General features: G+C 41.8%; 1 protein-coding gene across 1 annotated transcript; it reads left to right on the top strand.

Moving 5' to 3' along the window:
• The first annotated feature begins 2,575 nt into the window (after positions 1 to 2,575).
• Positions 2,576 to 6,225, top strand: LOC109900544 (leucine-rich alpha-2-glycoprotein-like). The gene is made up of 2 exons (XM_020496200.2): positions 2,576 to 2,727; positions 3,053 to 6,225. Exon 2 carries the CDS (start codon positions 3,063 to 3,065, stop codon positions 4,077 to 4,079), a length of 1,017 nt encoding a protein of 338 aa, XP_020351789.1. The 5' UTR covers positions 2,576 to 2,727; positions 3,053 to 3,062; the 3' UTR covers positions 4,080 to 6,225.
• The last annotated feature ends 13,487 nt before the right edge of the window (positions 6,226 to 19,712 follow it).

Genomic DNA, 19,712 nt, shown 5'->3' on the forward strand with positions numbered 1-19,712 from the left:
GCCTTCAGGCGAGAAAGGGTCTTCAGGGACCGGTTGGACGCACTGGCCTTCCCTGATGACCATCTATATGAAAGATACAGGTTTTCTGCAGATGGCATCAGGTATCTATGCAGACTACTGGGTCCCAGGATTAAGCACCGCACTGCACGGAGCCATGCACTGAGTGTGGAGCAAATGGTTTGTGTGGCCTTGCGCTTTTTTGCTAGTGGAGCCTTCCTGTACTCAGTGGGGGATGCAGAACAGCTGAACAAGGCCACAATTTGCCGCACAATAAGGAGTGTGTGTGTCTGGCTATCAAAGCATTAGCAGATGTCTTCATCTCCTTCCCTGGCCACAGATGACTCTGTGACATCAAAGAGGAGTTCTATAGGATTGCAGGTAAGAGGATCTACAAATTACAGGACAACTGTTAACACATAGTAGGATACTCATTACTTTGTGTGACAGGTTTCCCCAATGTCATTGGTGCAGTGGACTGCACACACATAAGGATAAAAGCCCCCTCAGGTGCCCATGAGGCCGATTTTGTGAATAGGAAATCCTTTCACAGCATTAATGTTCAGGTGAACATAACTTTTTGATATTGTCCATTGACGAACACTCTGCATTGCCAGTGATGTGCATTGATTGGTGTAATATTCCTCATCTTATGATTTCAGATGGTCTGCAATGCTGACTGTGTGATCAGCAATGTTGTGGCAAAATGGCCTGGCTCAGTCCATGACTCCAGAATCTTTCGGGCCTCTGAAATCTATCACAAGGTAAGCCACACAACCCCTATTTATAACCATCATGGCTGTGTCAAGAATATCGCTGTGTTTATGAGGTAGTAATGATGAGATTTTGTGTTGACAGGTGAATTCTCTGGTGTGTTGCTGGGAGACAGGGGGTATGGCTGCCAGCCTTTTCTCCTGACACCTTTCACAGACCCCCAGGAAGCACAGCAGGCCTACAACCATGCCCATGCCAGGACCAGGGCCAGAGTTGAAATGACCTTTGGCCTCCTGAAGGCACGCTTTCACTGCCTTCACAAATTAAGGGTCAGCCCTGTTAGGGCATGTGATATTACTGTGGCTTGTGCTGTCCTCCACAATGTGGCCTGCCTGAGGAAGGAGAGGGCCCCCAGAGTGCCACCAGCCATGGACTGGGACAATCCGGCAATCTTCCCTGATGACGACAGTGGTCGGCTGCTGAGGGACCAATATGTGTTGAATTATTTTAGTTAGTATGTGTGCTTTCAATTTTGGTTAAATATGTCCTGCGGTGGCAGAGGAATTTGGGTTTTTTTGGGTTCGTTTTTTGACGAATTTGGCCTCTTATGATGTTTGTGCGGTATACTGTGTGTAATACAAGGCTGCAGGGAGGCTACTGCATCCATTCATTTGTCTGTTCAGTTGATGTGTATGGATTTGTCCTGCATTTATTTTAGTGTGCAGACATGCAGGGTGTGTTATATACAGACCTTTGAATGTGTATGTATCATTTTGTATAATATGCTTGGATTCTGTGCTTTCCATCTTGTAGAGTCACTGTGACTTCAGTTTCGAAAGGAGCTGATGGTTTACCTGCTTTGTTTTGTCCTTATTCAATAAAGGAACATAATGTTACACATTGTTTTTATATTCATATGGAATGTGTATTTGTTTATATGACAGAGTACTAGGGCCACACTGAAGAAAAAGGATAAAGTCATACATTTATGAGGCTGGTTCTTTCTGCAGAAAAGCTACATATTGTTTTTACAGTTTTGATACTTATGACAATGTGATACTTAATATTCTGGCACCATCTTTGTTTATGAAACCATACTGAAGTACAATTTCACGAAATGCCCCACATCTGTCATTTTAACAACTGTCCTCCTTTAAAACAACTGGTTACAATATTATGACTTGTGTTTTTTTTCCCCTCTGTGGCCCTAATATTCTATCATTTTATATATAGCCTTATAGTCTATGGGAAACTGTAAATTATCTAATGATAGCAACATCTAAAAATCATTTTTTATCCAAAATCATTGAAATTAATGATCACAAACGTTTAAATAATAACAGTGGGTCTAGTTATGTGATAACAATGTATAGTGAGCAGTGAAATAACTATTGGTTTCCATTTGTGGTGACTGCTGACTGACATTAGGGATGAGATTAAATAGATCCTGGAATTTAGCCTGGTCTGGAGCAGGCTAGCTCCACAGAATAAATCTCCATGGTAATTTATACCATAACATATCCTCCTGCCCCCTATCCATCTTTAGTGCAACCGGATTACGGATCAATTGAGCCAGGATCACCAAGATATCCTGGCTTAATCCCTTATCCTAGTTTTGTGCAACAGGCCCCAGGGCGTGACAATAGCTGTAATTCAACTGCTAATTTACATGATATTTTGTCGTTGTGTAGAGTGCCCATGTCATGTGTCATGTTTTCAACTACCCCAAAAATAGTTACAGCAAAATAATAAGCGTATGATGAATGACTAAGAATGGAAATTCCCCAGTTGGCCAGGATTCTATTTCTTTGTTTACATTTTGCAATAAATCCACAAAAACAGGTTGTGGACTTTATCTAAACCCACTCATTATTTACTCTGTCTGGTGCATAGCCTGACCCACACAAAAACACACACACACACATTTTATATAAGGAGCATTGAAATAGTCGTAAGAGCAGATGAAACAAGCAAGCCAATGAAGGCAACAAAACATGAATGACAGCAAGACTTCAGGTAAGGTGAACTAAAGGACTTTGATTGAATTACTGTGTCTTAATCCTCTTGACAAACAATGCTTTTATCTGTATCTGAAAAAAACTATAACTCAAGTTATTTGTTATGCATTATTTACGACTTATGATTATATCGAACATTGAAAGATACCGATCAGAATATTATCATCCATTAAAACAACCGCATGTATAATGGACTTGATGTTACAGAGTATTATGGAATTCTTTATGATTTATGAGTCACCTATGTCTTTTGCGTTAACATACACTTCTGCAAATATTAAATCATGTATGTTTTGAGGCCCAACTATCTCTTTGTTTCACAGTTTTAGAAAGATGAGCACCTGGTTCCTCCTTCCTCTGTGTGTGCTGACCTGTTGTTGCAGCCGTAGCAATGGCGCCCTCTCTTGCCCAGACATGTGCACCTGCCATTTCTCTTCCAGCGACACCAAGGTGGTCTGCAGTGACGACTCCCTCTCCCAGTTCCCCTCCGATGGTCTCCCAGGCAACACCACCACCTTGTCCATCCAATCCACCAACCTCAGCACGATTACTGCCAACCACTTACAGGCCACGCCCATTCTGAAAGAGCTCCAACTATATTACAACAACCTGAGCACACTTCCTTCAGATCTCCTCAGAGCTGTCCCTCACCTGCACACGTTGGATCTCACAGGGAACCACCTGCACTTCCTGCCACCATATGTCTTCAGCCACGCTCCGCTGCGTAACCTGGTGCTGAAGATCAACCTGATCAGCGGTGTGGATGCTGATTGGCTCCCTGACAACAGTAACCTCACCTGGCTGGACCTATCAGGGAACCACTTGACGGCCGTACCCACAGCCCTGTTCCAGAAACTACGCCACCTGAAGAACCTTGACCTCTCCCATAACCGCCTGGAGAAGCTCCTGGCGGGAGCACTGAATCCTCTGAGCAGCCTAGAGAGGCTCAACCTGGAGGGGAACCAACTCAGCGCCCTGGACCCTTCCGCCTTCAGGAACACCCCAAACCTGACGCACCTCTTCCTCCAGGAGAACCAACTGGAGAGGCTTCCCCCGACTCTCCTCCAGGGGCTCCATCGCCTCGAGTTCCTGTTTCTCAACTTCAACCGGCTTGGTCACATCTCCAACACCCTGCTGGAGCAGCTCTCCTCCCCATGGACAAGCAACCATCTTTGGGTGGCTTTCAGCCAGAACCCCTGGGTGTGTGATAAGAAGGTGGAGGACCTGTGGAAGTGGCTGCAGAAGAACCAGAAGAAAGCTTTCCTGGCCGATGACATCAGGTGTGCCAGCCCTGAGTCTCTGAAGGAACGATCAGTTATGTCACTAACTGACAGTGAGCTGGGACTCTGATTATATTTTTCACTTAAACAATAAGAAGGAGGGGGAGGTGTCTCAGTATGACCCCGGGGAGAGTGTTCTTTCTGGAGGAGGTGAAATGTGCCAGCCCTGGTTGTTAAGGACCAGCGGTTGTGTCTCTGACAGAGAAAGAGCTAGGCCTCAAAACGGACAAATAAAACAGGCCCACTCTTCAGGTAACAACTGCAAATGATTCTGTGTTTTGATTGGCTAAAAGGTCTTTCTCTGTCTGTATGTATGTATATATATATATATATATATATATATATATACACACTCACTTACATACTCACACACACATTTGAGACAAACACCTCTTGCATTTCAATAAAGGCTTCTGTATATTTTTTGGATACCCTTATAAGATCCACTGGCACTAGGTGGCATCATATTCAATGTTTTTGCACGATAAACTCCCTAGTAGACTATTGAGTGACCTGTCCTGAACAGTTGTTCTAATGTATAATACATGGTTGAAAACAACTATACATGAATAGAAAATGGACACCTTTGTGACAGGATGTCTTTGTGACAGCTACTTTTCTACAGGTCAATCAGCCTGGTGGATCTAGTGATCTGGTGGTGGTAATACTTTGTGGTTTCCCCTCTGCATTGTCTCACTTGTATATGCACTTCATTCTTCTTCTCCTGTTTTTTAATGGTATTGAAATCAATGGAGAGAGAGAGAGAGCGAGAAAGAGAGAGAGAGAGAGCGAGAGAGAGAGATGAAGAGAGAGATGGAGGTAGGGAGCGAGAGAGAGAGGTAAGGGAGTGAAAGAGAGAGAGAGAGAGAGAGAATCAGTGAGTTTGTCCTCTGCGGATGTGGCACAGGCCTCTCTGTCCTCAGGAGGCCTTGATCACAGTAAGTGAGAGACCCAATAATTTATGACTCTTGTAAAGCAGCACCCACGTCTCCAGAGGTGGTTACTAATGAAAATTAAACCCTGATCATAAATATTTGCTGAAGAGCGGAAGAAAACATGGCTTCCTGAAACGTCAGCGGACGTCGGAGCGGTTTCCCCCGGCATCGTACAATAGAGTTGGATAGAGGGCGCCAAAGCCCGTTTTACCATGGACAGCGCAATTGAGGGCTTTAACCATTTTGAAGTAGCCAACTGGGTGGGACTTGCTATGGGTTAAAGAAGGATTAAATAATTCCATCCAAGTCAGCAGGAGGTGTCAGCCAATGAATTACACTCCCGAGTAAACATTTCATAATTAAATCACCAACTTTGACGTGTTCTGACTTCACACACTCCGGCACATTAGGTGGTGGTACGCACCTATGTACTGCCAAGACAATCATAGGAGAGGAAATTGACCACTTTAAAAGAGAAAAAGCCCTCAATAGCTGGTGGCATAAGACAAAGATTGCAAAGATAAGAGATCTCTAGTGCATCTTTATGCGTCCTACGCTCGTTCTGCCCACGAACAGGTGACCTTTCTCTCTGATCAGGATGGACGAGACGGAGTGTGTGCTCTGGCATCGGGCCGCACTGTAATGACTGACTGACAGTGATAAAAAAAAAGGTTATTGGCGGGGCTTTTAAAAGGTTATTAACAGGGAGTTTAAAAGGTTATTAACAGGGCTTTTAAACGGATATTAAAAGGTTTTTTACAAGGTTATTGACAGGGCTTTTAAAAGGTTATTAACAGGGCTTTTAAAAGGTTATTAACAGGGCTTTTAAACAGTTATTGACAGGGCTTTTAAAAGGTTATTGACAGGGTTTTTAAAATGTTATTGGCAGTGCTTTACAATGTTATTAACAGGGCCTTTAAAATATTATTGGCAGGTCTTTTAAACGGTTATTAACAGGGCTTTTAATAGGTTATTGGCATGGCTTTTACAATGTTATTGGTAGGTCTTTTAAAATGTTATTGGCAGGGCTTTTCATTCACGCCAAACAAACATGGTTCATTACAAGATGAAGAGTTAAAATGTAATTCATCTTCCAAATGAGGGTGATGTGATATGAGTATGACTAGTAAGTGCTCAATAACTCTGCCTTGTAAAATAAATACTAATAACAACTTCATATTCTACATTTGAAAAACTGAAATGTATTTTTGCCAACCTAAATATTTCAGTCAAAATCATTTGGGTAGAGAATGGCATCTCAATAAAATGCTGTGAACGCTATAGTGCTTTATAGTAATAGACTGAAAACAAGTTGTGGCTAAAAATGCTTTATGGAATTGCTGTGATTTACAGTGTTTGATTGAATAGAAAATTGTGTTCATCCAAAATGGCACTCTATCCCTATATAGTGCACTACTTTTCACCAGAGCCCTATGGGCACTATAAAGGGAATAAGGTGCCATTTGGGACGCATTAAATGTTTGATTGATATACACCCCATCATGATTCATAGCACCTGATAAATAGGTTGTCATCTTCCATCTCTGAACTACAGTGCCTTATATAAATACTCTCTCCATTAAGGTCTTGCCTGATTCCTGGCACCTTTGTGAATACATGTGCCATTGTGGTAAAGCAAGGATCATGGCTCACAACTATGAACCTGTCACGCCCTGACCTTAAAAATCCTTATTATTCTCTATGTTTGGTTAGGTCAGGGTGTGACTCGGGTGGGAAAGTCTATGTTTTCTATTTCTTTGTTTTTGGCCGAGTGTGGTTCCCAATCAGAGGCAGCTGTCTATCGTTGTCTCTGATTGGGGAGCATATATAAGTTGTCATTTTCCGTTTGGGTTTTTGTGGGATCTTGTTTTCTGTTTAGTGTCTTACCCTTACAGAACTGTGCGCGTTCAGTCATTTATTTTTTTGGTGTCATCGATAAAAATACAATGTACGCCATGGTCTCCTTCTACCAACGAGAGCCGTTACAGGACCTTAACCCTGCTGTTACGAGAGCAGTGTAAGGTCAATTCTATTTCAATTCAGAAATTTCAGAAAAACTTAAAATCCCCCCAAAAATGTGTGATGTGACATTTTGGAATTGGAATTTAATTCCCGAACTGACTAAATTTAAATGGAATTTATCCCAATCCTGTAAGACACAAATACTATTGTTTGATCTAAAGGGCCAAACTGATCCTACTGTAGATCAGCATTCATTCAGACTCTTTCTGAATACAGGCCAGGAATTACTGAGTGAGCCTCCCAAATGGCATCCTATTCCCTACATAGTGCCCTACTTTTGATCAGAGCCATATTGGTCCTAGTAAAAAGTAGTGCACTATAAAGGGAATAGGGTGCCATTTGGAAAAGGAAAACAGTATTGTTTCCCACTATCATTTTTAGTTAACTAGTAAGAACAAGTTATTATTACAATGACGGCCTATCAATGTACAGTAGACTTACTTCTTCTGTCCTCAAATTATTTAAACGTTTATTTTCAATAGACCCCACATGTTGGATTTCTTATGTCAGCGCCCTTGAAATCCCACAGTTCATGGTCATTTTATTTGTTGTAGATGTTCAAAGCTCTATCAAAACTGAGAGGAGGTAGCGACGTGCTCATTAAATACCTACCTGCAGCTCGGTGAGAGGAGGAAGAGACATGCTCATTAAATACCTGCAGCCACACACGCGCACACACAGAAAGAGAGAGCAGCGCAGAGTTGCGGAACAGCGCAGAGTTGTTGTGTAGGAAGTTGTCAAGGAAGTGAGTTTGTGTTTATACAGGACCTTCCACCCCACCTACCGTCAACAAATGTTGTCAATGTAGAGCTATACCTCCTCACTGTTACAAAATGTGGCCTCTGGAGGCTACGCAATTGCGTCACACCCTCAATATGTAGCGTCTGACTACATTTTCAGATCAAGCATAAATTGACTAAGGGTGAACCTACTCATCATACCTCAATGATAGCATACAGGTGTAGGATCTTAATTTGCCAAAGCATGAAAATAGTCCTGTAGCAATCGGAAATGTGAATTATTATGTGGATTATAATTAATGGATATTGCTGTCTGACTCAGGGTTGGGGTCAATTCTCTTTTCAATTCAGGCAGTGAATGAAAATTCAGTTCATTAAGGGGCTGATTCATACACCTTTCCTACACAGTTCTCAGTATTTTCTGTTCAGATTTAACTTATTCGGTCACTAGCTCTGCAGGTGTGGCTACTTTGCACGCTCTGAATACATTTCATTCAACAGTTGAAACCCTCCCACTTGCCCTTTCAACAGATTTTCTCATTGAGTTTTCATTCAATAGGGTTTTCAGTACGTGTCCAGTATCTTAAGCCATCCCTTATTAAAAATGGTGTACCTTTCAGTTAGAATTTTATCGACAGACTCACGAGAACATATTGAGAGAACTGGTTCAGATATTAGGGATATATTTTAATAGTATTTTTTTATTTAACCTTTATTTAACTAGGCATGTCTGTTAAGAACAAATTCTTATTTACAATGATGGCCTACCCCAGCCAAACCCGGATGACTCTGGGCCAATTGTGCGCCACCCTATGGGACTCCCAATCATGGCCAGTTGTGATAGTGCCTTAGACCGCTGCACCAGTCGGGAGCCATCTAAATATATGCATATGTGTCTCCAGTTCAGCTTCAATTCTAGATTATATAAGTTTAGGAAAGTATTTACAAATCATTTAAAATACAGTTTCAGAGCGTCTTTATGCATGACAGAAAGAAAACGGTGAAAAGGATTCATGTAAATAAAAAAAGTAATTTATTTTTTATTTCAACTTTATTTAACCAGGTTGGTCAGTTGAGAACAAGTTCTCATTTACAACTGCGACCTGGCCAAGATAAAACAAAACAACACAAACAACAACAGAGTTACACATGGAATAAACAAGCGTACAGTCAATAACACAATAGAAAAAAAGTATATATATACAGTATGTGCAAATGGCGTGAGAAGGTAAGGCAATAAATAGGCCATAGTGGCAAAGTAATTACAATTTAGCAAATTAACACTGGAATGATAGATGTGCAGATGATGATGTGCAAGCAGAAATACTAGTGTGCAAAAGAGCAAAACAGTAAATAAAAACAATAAGGGGATGAGGTAGGTAGATTGAATGGGCAATTTACAGATGGGCTGTGTACAGCTGCAGCAATCGGTTAGCTGCTCAGATAGCTGATGTTTAAAGTTAGTGAGGGAGATATAAGTCTCCAACTTCAGTAATTTTTGCAGTTCGTTCCAGTCATTGGCAGCAGAGAACTGGAAGGAAAAGTGGCCAAAGGAGGTGTTGGCTTTGGGGATGACCAGAGAGATATACCTGCTGGAATGCGTACTACGGGTGGGTGTTGTTATGGTGACCAGTGAGCTGAGATACAGCGGAGCTTTCCCTAGCAAAGACTTATAGATGACCTGGAGCCAGTGGGTCTGGCGACAAACATGTAGCGAAGGCCAGCCGACGAGAGCATACAGGTCCCAGTGGTGGGTGGTATATGGGGCTTTGGTGACAAAACTGATGGCACTGTGATAGACTGCATCCAGTTTGCTGAGTAGAGTGTTGGAGGCTATTTTGTAAATTACATCGTCAAAGTCGAGGATCGGCAGGATAGTCAGTTTTACGAGGGTATGTTCGGCGGGGCGTGAGTGAAGTAGGCTTTGTTGCGAAATAGGACGCCAATTCTAGATTTAATTTTGGATTGGAGATTTTTAATATGAGTCTGGAAGGAGAGTTTGCAGTCTAGCCAGACACCTAGGTATTTGTAGTTGTCCACATATTCTAAGTCAGAACCGTCCAGAGTAGTGATACTAGTTGGGCGGGCAGGTGCGGGCAGCGATCGTTTGAAAAGCATGCATTTAGTTTTACTAGCGTTTAAGAGCAGTTGGAGACCACGGAAGGAGTGTTGTATGGCATTGAAGCTCATTTGGAGGTTTGTTAACACTGTGTCCAAAGAAGGGCCAGATGTATACAGAATGATGTCGTCTGCATAGAGGTGGATCAAGGAATCCCCGGCAGCAATAGCGACATCGTTGATATATACAGAGAAAAGAGTTGGCCTGAGAATTTGAGAAACCAAGACTGTTGAGTCTGCCGATAAGAATACGGTGATTGACAGAGTCAAAAGCCTTGGCCAGGTCGATGAAGACGGCTGCACAGTACTGTCTTTTATCGATGGCGGTTATGATATTGTTTAATACATTGAGCGTGGCTGAGGTGCACCCGTGACCAACTCGGAAACCGGATTGCACAGCGGAGAAGGTACGATGGGATTCGAAATGGTCAGTGATCTGTTTATTAACTTGGCTTTCGAAGACTTTAGAAAGGCAGAGCATCTCTAGATATAGGTCTATAACAGTTTGGGTCTAGAGTGTCACCCCCTTTGAAGAGGGGGATGACCGTGGCAGCTTTCCAATCTTTAGGGATCTCAGACGATACGAAAGAGAGGTTGAACAGACTGGTAATAGGGGTTGCAACAATGACAGCGGATAATTTTAGAAAGAGAGGGTCCAGATTGTCTAGTCCAGCTGATTTGTACGGGTACAGGTTTTGCAGCTCTTTCAGAACATCTGCTATCTGGATTTGGGTGAAGGAAAAGCTGGGGAGGCTTGGGCAAGCAGCTGCGGGGGGTGCGAAGCTGTTAATTACATAGAATTATAATAGGGAGAATAGTGTATAATAGCCTTTGTCTTTTGCCTGCACCAACCATGGAACTGTGTGATGAAGAGGCCAAGTATTGCACCATGCGTCGGGTTCAAGCTGTTATGGCTTGGTCTGCGCTCCGCTCCATAACGATTTAATGAGCCCACATGTCTTTACAAAATATATATAATCAAATGTTACTAATGATCCTCAGCAAAAGCCACACAGCAGTGGAGTTTACAAAGGAAGCAACCCACTGTGCACACACTGGTTGAATCAACATTGTTTCCACTTCATTTCAATGACATTACGTTGAACCAACGTGAAATAGATATTGAATTGACGTCAGTGCCTAGTGGGATATGGAGTAAACGAAAAATGATTTAAATAGATGGAATGATAATGCAGACTATACCAAGTGAAGGGAACTAACAGTAAATTAACAGTATAATATGTGTGGTTATTAGGTCTACTGACGGTCGATAGTGATAGTGACTAATTTTTAACATGATAGAAATGGGCAACAGAGAAAGTCGGGGTAGCCTATAATTAAGACATTCGAGAGTGCCCGTCCCTGAAAATTAAAAGTCTGTACATTAAAAATTCAGCATAATGGCAAAGCATTTCATAAACATTCCTGTGGGAAAGTTGATAAGCTGATATGATTCAGATTGTTGCCATATGACTGGTTTCACATTTGTCTCCAGCGATTATAAGGTAAACTAGATCTAAAACAATTGTAATTTATATTTACAATCCCCTTCTGCAAACAGATGACTCATTTAGCCGTTAACAATAGCTCTTATCAAGTTGTATATTACAAGTGCATGGAGAATGGTGCTATTTCTGTCTTCAAAAATAAATAAGCTTTTTCCACTTGGAACCGGTAGTTTCGCTAGACGTTATTCATGATGGAATTATTAGGGAATAAAGTCCATGTCGGAATACGGTGTATCTGTAGAAACAACTTAATTTACTTGAGCTCCACCCCAAGGGAATAGAGGGTGAATAGCATGCTATTCTCCTGCTTACCTGGACTGATTTCAAAATGAAACCACAAGGGAATAGAGGGTGAATAGCATGCTATTCTCCTACTTACCCAGACTGATTTCAAAATGAAACCACAAGGGAATAGAGGGTGAATAGCATGCTATTCTCCTGCTTAAGTTCAAGGTCAGAATAAGCATAGAGAGAAAAAGGGGATTTACATTCCATTTACACACTCTTAACTCGGGTCAAAATTCCCCCCTAATTGAAAACAACAGATTTTTTTTGTGGCCATTTTCAGATCATTAAATTCTATTTCAACTTACTTCCTGGAATTGACTCAATTGAAAACTTGAATTGACCCTAGCCAACTTTGCCAATCATCCAACTCTATTGCTCACACAAAACAACAAAGTCTAAGTGCGAATGTTGGGACAGCTTAAATTGAACACACTGCTGTTTTACATTTCTCTTAGAGCCATGATAGAGAGCAGTACAGCCCAGGCATCCATCTCATTGACCTTGCAGAACTAAACGCAGCCAAAACAATCACTTGACGAGACAAGAGATGACAGACTATGAATTTAACACCAGCCACAACTAGGCAGAGACGTGCTTTGGCTAATGAGAGAGAGTAGTAGTGAGAAACTGGCATGTTTCACCTTTCTGTTGAAGGGCTAAACAGTAGTGCTGTTGGCCCCGAGCCTCTTTAGTCCCTCCTGTAGATCTGAGCGGTTTGGACAGGTGGAAGCTCGTTACAGAGTGGCTATAGTTATAGACTGGCAGGTCTCACTCTCACCCTTTGGCACGCTGAAGTCTGCCTGCAATGGAGTAAATACTGGCTAACCTTTACCTCCTCCCTGACCCTGCGCTATGCAATTAGACCACACACCTTCGTGCTGTGGCTTTTTGTTAAGATATCTTTGTCCTCTCGCCTAAGCTGCCATCTAAATATATACAACACAGCAACACCTTCTCTGCCCTCTTTTACACTATAATTAAGTCTTATAAGTTCAAAGAAAATAACATTTCAACTTCATTAGCTCGCATAGATAAGATGTGAGGGGACATATAAAATGCATTTATAATCTCTTCTAAAGAGATGTGTGTGTGACTGGCACCGTCTATCCTGGTGGGATTTAACCTGTCGTCTATTACGGAGCATCCAGCTGTTGATACAGGTTTAGTGGGGTCCGGTTCTGGGCCCCTGACCGAAGCGTCTACTGCTCTTCAACCCTGTTTGTTTTGAAGCTTGAGCTTCAAAGAATCGGGAGACAGAGGGTCAAGGTGATGACAACAGAACAGGGTCACGGTGATGACATCAGAACAGGCTCAAGGCGAGGACATCAGAACAGGCTCAAGGTGATGACATCAGAACAGGGTCAAGGTGATGACAACAGAACAGGGTCAAGGTGATGACATCAAAACAGGCTCAAGGTGATGACATCAAAACAGGCTCAAGGGGATGACATCAAAACAGGCTCAAGGCGAGGACATCAGAACAGGGTCAAGGTGATGACAACAGAACAGGGTCAAGGTGATGACAACAGAACAGGGTCAAGGTGATGACATCAGAACAGGGTCAAGGTGATGACAACAGAACAGGGTCAAGGTGATGACAACAGAACAGGGTCAAGGTGATGACATCAGAACAGGGTCAAGATGATGACATCAGAACAGGGTCAAGGTGATGACAACAGAACAGGGTCAAGGTGATGACATCAGAACAGGGTCAAGGTGATGACATCAGAACAGGGTCAAGGTGATGACATCAGAACAGGGTCAAGGTGATGACATCAGAACAGGGTCAAGATGATGACAACAAAGTGTCACAGATGGTAAGGTTGTTAGAAACTTACTAAATGGCCTTGGAGTGTCCGAGAGGTTTGGACTTTCCTGGGATGCCCCCCAATGGACAGGAATTCAGACAGGAATTCGGGAATGGGAATTTATCATGAGCTGTATAGTAAGTACTTGCTTACTAATCGTACAGATTCATGTACAGTATTTACATCTATGCTTGTAGACTGAAGCACTTCATCCATCTGAATTGGCAACTTTAGGTCCATCCGTCCATGTATATTTGTGCTTGTTTTATTGCTATTTGCACAGTATTTCCATCAACATCGCACAAGTGGGAGTGTTACATTCGCACAAGTGGGAGTGTTACAAGTTATTAGTCTATGCGCATTCATTGTCATTATGCAGACTTTGCTGTTACATAATGATTCATGGTAAATGCATATCTGAGTAAATCTAACGTGTGAAATTAATATTAAGCCCTAGAGGAGCCATGGGCCTACGCTTAATGAAACAGTCACTCAATAATGTTTTTTTGTTTTTTACTTCAACCCCAAATCATTTGCGATCATTGGACGAGACCACTTGAGAAGGTTATTCCGGTTCATAAAATATAATTGTCTCTCGCGATGAGAAAATCAGTCGTGGAGGGAATCACCAGCAACTTGCCTGAAGCAGTTCTATCTATCTTTATGGTCACAGCCTCTTGTAAAACCACTTCTATCTATCTCTATGGTCTCAACCTCTTGTGAAACCACTTCTATCTATCTATATGGTCTCAGCCTCTTGTAAAACCACTTCTATCTATCTCTATGGTCACACTCACAAACTTTTACAGATGCACAATCGAGAGCATCCTGTTCGGGCTGTATCACCGCCTGGTACCTCAACTGCTCCGCCCACAACCGTAAGGCTCTCCAGAGGGTAGTGAGGTCTGCACAACGCATCACCGGGGGCAAACTACCTGCCCTCCAGGACACCCACACCACCCGACGTCACAGGAAGGCCATAAAGATCATCAAGGACAACAACCACCCGAGCCACTGCCTGTTCACCCCGCTATCATCCAGAAGGCAGGTGCATCAAAGCAGGGACCGAGAGACTGAAAAACAGCTTCTAACACCACTAACATTGAGTGGCTGCTGCCAACATACTGACTCAACTCCAGCCACTTTAATAATGGAACAATGGATGTAATGAATGTATCACTAGCCACTTTAAACAATGCAACTTAATATAATGTTTACATACCCTACATTACTCATCTCATATGAATATACTGTACTCTATACCATCTACTGCATCTTGCCTATGCCGCTCTGTACCATCACTCATTCATATATTTTAATGTACATATTCTTAATCCCTTTACACTTGTGTGTGTATAAGGTAGCTGTTGTGTAATTGTTAGGTTATATTACTCGTTGGTTATTACTGCATTGTCGGAACTAGAAGCACAAGCATTTCGCTACACTCGCATTAACATCTGCTAACCATGTGTATGTGACAAATAGAATTTGATTTGATTCTATCTCTATGGTCTCAGACTCTTGTAAAGTAACTTCTATCTATGGTCTCGGTCTCTTGTGACCAATTTTCTTAATGATAAGCCTGTAAATTTATCAACTGAATTGAGACAGCGCTAAAATAACATGGCGGACGCTGTGTGCCCTCTGTAAAACATTTTTGCGCCTGGCTTGTCTGTCAGCAAAGCACTGAGCCACTGTTAGAGAGGGGAAAGTGCCTCATAGAGATGAGGGGAGGGTGTGTGGGTATTCACGGTCTTGTCATGTGCCCAGTAATTTAATTTGGTCAGACGCTCATTTTCGTAGGCTGTCCACAAGAGATTATTTGACCAGCAATGAATGTCATTTGCATCATTGGTAGAAGATTAACCTGGGTCTGGGGAACCATCCCTCCAAGCAGTTCACCCTAGGCCTGCTCATAGCCAAGCCATTGCCATATGGCTTGGCCTGTTTAACCTTCAACAGGAGGGTATGCGATTATATTATAACATCCTTCAGCTAGCATTTATTGCTATTCTCCTTAACACACCAACCACTGTTCTCTCCTCCTGTGAAACACATTTCCTCGGGGCTGGGAGCAACGACGTGGCATCATGCCATGTTCCCATTAGCTCTATCATCTCCAATGCTGCTGAAAGGTTATTGTGGACATGCAATCATAAAGTTATAACGAGCCCTATAAGAAAATACATCAAGAGATTTATATTTATATTCTTTATATTCTCTCTCCGTGTTAATTACAGAAAGAGGTTTTAGTTGTTATGGGCCCTAATTATATTGATTGATTTATATCTGATGACGATTTTGCATTTAGTCTAATTTCTGTGGCCCCTGGGGTTTAATCAGTTGTTGATGTTGTTGGAAATTATAGTATATAAGCTATAGGCCTGGGTAAATGAGTCATTCCTTATCATTCTTCGTGAAATGGAATTGTACTCGTTCTGTAGGCTACATTCCATCTGCGTCATATTGAACATTGGCCCAACAGGGCCCTGGGGCCCCATACAGAGCGTTTGAGGGGGAAATGTATCTTTACTATAGAGAAATTAACATAGAGAGACATAGAGAGAGAGGGGGGGAGGGTGTGGCAGATGGAGAGATTTCAGAAAAGTACAAAATTGTGTCTAGTTGTTTTTCAGAAGTCATATCCATTTGAATCGTTTCGCTTGGAGAAAGGTCCGATTGAATCTTTGTGATGATTTTTTTTGTTGCGTTTTCACGGATCTCTATAAGTCAAGCTGCCTTCTGAGTGCACATATGCGTGCTTTTAAACTTTTCTGTCCAGGAAAAACATATCAATGTTCTGAAAATTATAATGGTTTTGTAGACGGTTTCCATTCCTCCTAAATCTGCAATCATTTAGGAGATTACCTTACCCATTCCCCGCATCTGAAAATATCTCTCCCACCGGGTGTGGAATATGTCTCTTTGATCCTTGGCTTTACCTTCCAGCATCCTTTTTCAAATTAATGCTACTACTGTCTATTTCATGTAGAATTCGATACCTCGACATCATTTACATACAGGGGCACGACTTTGGTTTTAGAAGTGGGGGGACGACATCATTTTTATTTAAAATATCCAGTCAGATTAACACTCCAAACAGCCTACCCGACTGCTCGGTGGCATCCGCATGGTCCTAAAGCACACCGTTGTCTCATGTTGTATCACATTCCAATTATAAAACTGGAGGGGACTTTGGGGGGGGGGGGGGGGGGGACAACATGTCCCCCGTCCCCATCCCCTGTGAAAGTTGCGCCCCTCCAGTTTTATAATTGGAATGTGATACAACATGAGACAACAGTGTGGTTTAGGACCATGCGGATGCCGCCGAGCAGTCGGGTAGGCTGTTTGGAGTGTTAATCTGACTGGATATTTTAAATTTGTTTTACTTACAGTTTTTTTCCAACTGCTTACACACAAAATCTTTTCATGTCACATGATTTTTGGAACCTCTCACTCAAAGTGCAAAACTACACACCAAATATCCAAAACCATAAGCTATTTCTCAGCCTTTGACTCAGTTGTCAATTGCATAAAACACTTTTTTCAAAACACTACACACAATTCTCTACCTAAAACACAAAAATCTAACAGGAGGTGACTTGCTTTCGTTTTCCAAACACAACTAATCAAAATGCTACACTTATTCACCAGGTCACACACACACTCCTCACATGTGCAAACACTAATAGCTTAACTGATCACTAACCAATCACTGCTTTACTGTAGTATAGGCCTATAAATAGGTCAAAGGTCAGATTACCTGTTTTGAACAATGGATGCCAACAATGGACAGAGAGCAAGAGGATGAGGGCAAAGAAGAGAAGGAAGGAGAGAAGGAAGGAGAGCCATCTCTGATGAGATTAGGGCAACACTTGATCATGTGATCAACCACGGTTTGACCATGAGAGAGGCTGGACTGAGAGTCCAGCCCAACTTGAGTCGATTTACAGGGGCGTCCATTATTCGAACCTTCAGAAATGAGAACAGGTATGCAACTATCTAATGACTATTTTAGCATTACAGTAATGTACTGTAAAATACGTATGACTGCATAGTACTGCATAAACATTTGTAGCTCTAAGCCATCCATTCACTGCACTGCATTGAATGAATGAGGTTGGTTATCATACTGTACAAAACATTTTTGTACATTGTTTACAGTTCCTATGCTGAACACATACCGGTACTGTGTTTGAATTCTGTACAGAGTGGAAAGGCAAAGACATCATGGAGGACGAGGACGCTTGTTTAAGATGTACAAGAGACTGCAATTATAAATATGGTTTTGGCCAACAATGCAATTAGGATTCGAGAGATAAGAGAGCATATCTTGAATAATGACACCATATTTAACAACATCAATGCTGTAAGCCTGTCGACCATACAAGGCATCCTCCAACGGCACCGAGTGACGATGAAACAACTTTACAAGGTGCCATTTGAGAGGAGCTCTGACAGAGTCAAGAATATGCGACATGACTTTGTAGAGGTATGTATGCAACACTACATCCAGTACTTCAGACATACCATATTTACTCATCTGTATATCATTTTGTCTGTTACAGAGAGTATTGTAATTCGCCATGAATTGATTTATGTGGATGAGGTTGGCTTCAACCTCACCAAAACTAGGCGCCACGGAAGAAATGTAATAGGACAGTAAGGCAATTACCAATGTACCTGGACAGCGTGTGGGTAATATAACTATGTGTGCTGCCATCACTCAAAACGGGGTCCTCCATCACAATGCCACACTGGGTCCGTACAACACTGGCCATATGCTCACTTTTCTGGATGCAATTTACACAATGCTTGTCCCTGATACAGATCAGGAGCCTGCTAGATTTGTGGTTTTATGGGACAATGTTAGTTTTCACTGGGCTGTTCTGGTCCAAAACTGGTTTGCCACCCATCCACAATTTGTAGTTTTGTACCTTCTTTAGTCCACTAGTTTTTGAGTAATCCTTTAAGATTCTTGAATAGTATTGGATCTGTTTAGCAACATTGATTTGCAATGAAGTATTCAGTTCAAGGTCAAATATAATATCAGTTACACATCTGAATTGATGACACTGAACAAGTGGGTCAGTCTAGGTCTCGTTCATCCTTTAGTTCTATTTTTAAACAGGGACATCAGTCAGAAATCCAAATCCTAAAATGACAGAGGGAAAGAGAGGGGGCTGGGACAGGAATTATATCTCTATTTGTTTATCATCACAATGGTTGTTGCTGTGTAACTCAACACTGATCCATGTAATTGATTCAAAAGAAAACATTCAGACTCAGTGAGTCAGCTGCATGTGACACGTGTGTGTGTGTGTGTGTGTGTGTGTGTGTGTGTGTGTGTGTGTGTGTGTGTGTGTGTGTGTGTGTGTGTGTGTGTGTGTGTGTGTGTGTGTGTGTGTGTGTGTGTGTGTGTGTGTGTGTGTGTGTGTGTGTGTGTGTGCGAGACCTGGGCTCAAATACTTAGATGTGTTTTTAGTTTAATATTGGAATGTATTTGGAAATACACTTAGAAAGTATATAATTTGCATCTATTATTTGTTATTGTCTAACATTGCCATGAAATGAGCAGTAGCAGTACAGAACCATCACTAGACCAGCACATTAGACAGCACATTCCTCACTTGCAGATGCGCAATTAAAGGCCAGATGTTCAATTAAAGGGGAAATACACTCAAAAATCAAAATGTGTTTGTTTTCTTCCAGACCTAAAAAATAAAATATTTAGAAGTGATTTAAACATTGACATGGACTCAGTACATCCAATTTCGGTTTTTTTCTGAGCAATTGTAATTTTGAGAGTGAAAAACAAACTAAAACCCAGAAAAATAAAACCTAGAAAACATAATTTGGGAAAAATATAAAATATAATTTGGCGAAGAAGTTAAAGATTTTATCAGGCCCCCTTAGAGTTGTTTATTAACCATTATTTTACCAGGTATACTGACAGAAAACAGTGCAATACGTTCTTTTTAAGGACCCGAGGAAGAGATGCTGGGGAGAAAAAGAAGAGTTCCTGTTTGAAAGCTAGAAAAAAAATGCAGCTTGTGACATGTACATTTTTTAAAAAGTAGCTCTCATGCTAGAAAAGGTTGGAGACCCCTGCCCTTAAGCATCAGTCTGGTGGATACGTGTGTGCAACAATTCCTCTCATTGTGCAGTGAGACGATCTCCCTCTCATGCATGTATGAGGGGCAGGGAGAGAGAGACATTGTCCCGCTACACAATAAGAGCATTTGACATTATTTGACATTATAGCTCCACCTGTCAGGGAGTTA

This window comes from Oncorhynchus kisutch, linkage group LG12 (assembly GCF_002021735.2).
Source record: "Oncorhynchus kisutch isolate 150728-3 linkage group LG12, Okis_V2, whole genome shotgun sequence".
Classification (NCBI taxonomy): Eukaryota; Metazoa; Chordata; class Actinopteri; order Salmoniformes; family Salmonidae; genus Oncorhynchus; species Oncorhynchus kisutch.

Coding starts and splice junctions, on each gene's coding strand:
- LOC109900544 (XM_020496200.2), top strand. CDS start 3,063: ATGAGCACCTGGTTCCTCCTTCCTCTGTGTGTGCTGACCTGTTGTTGC.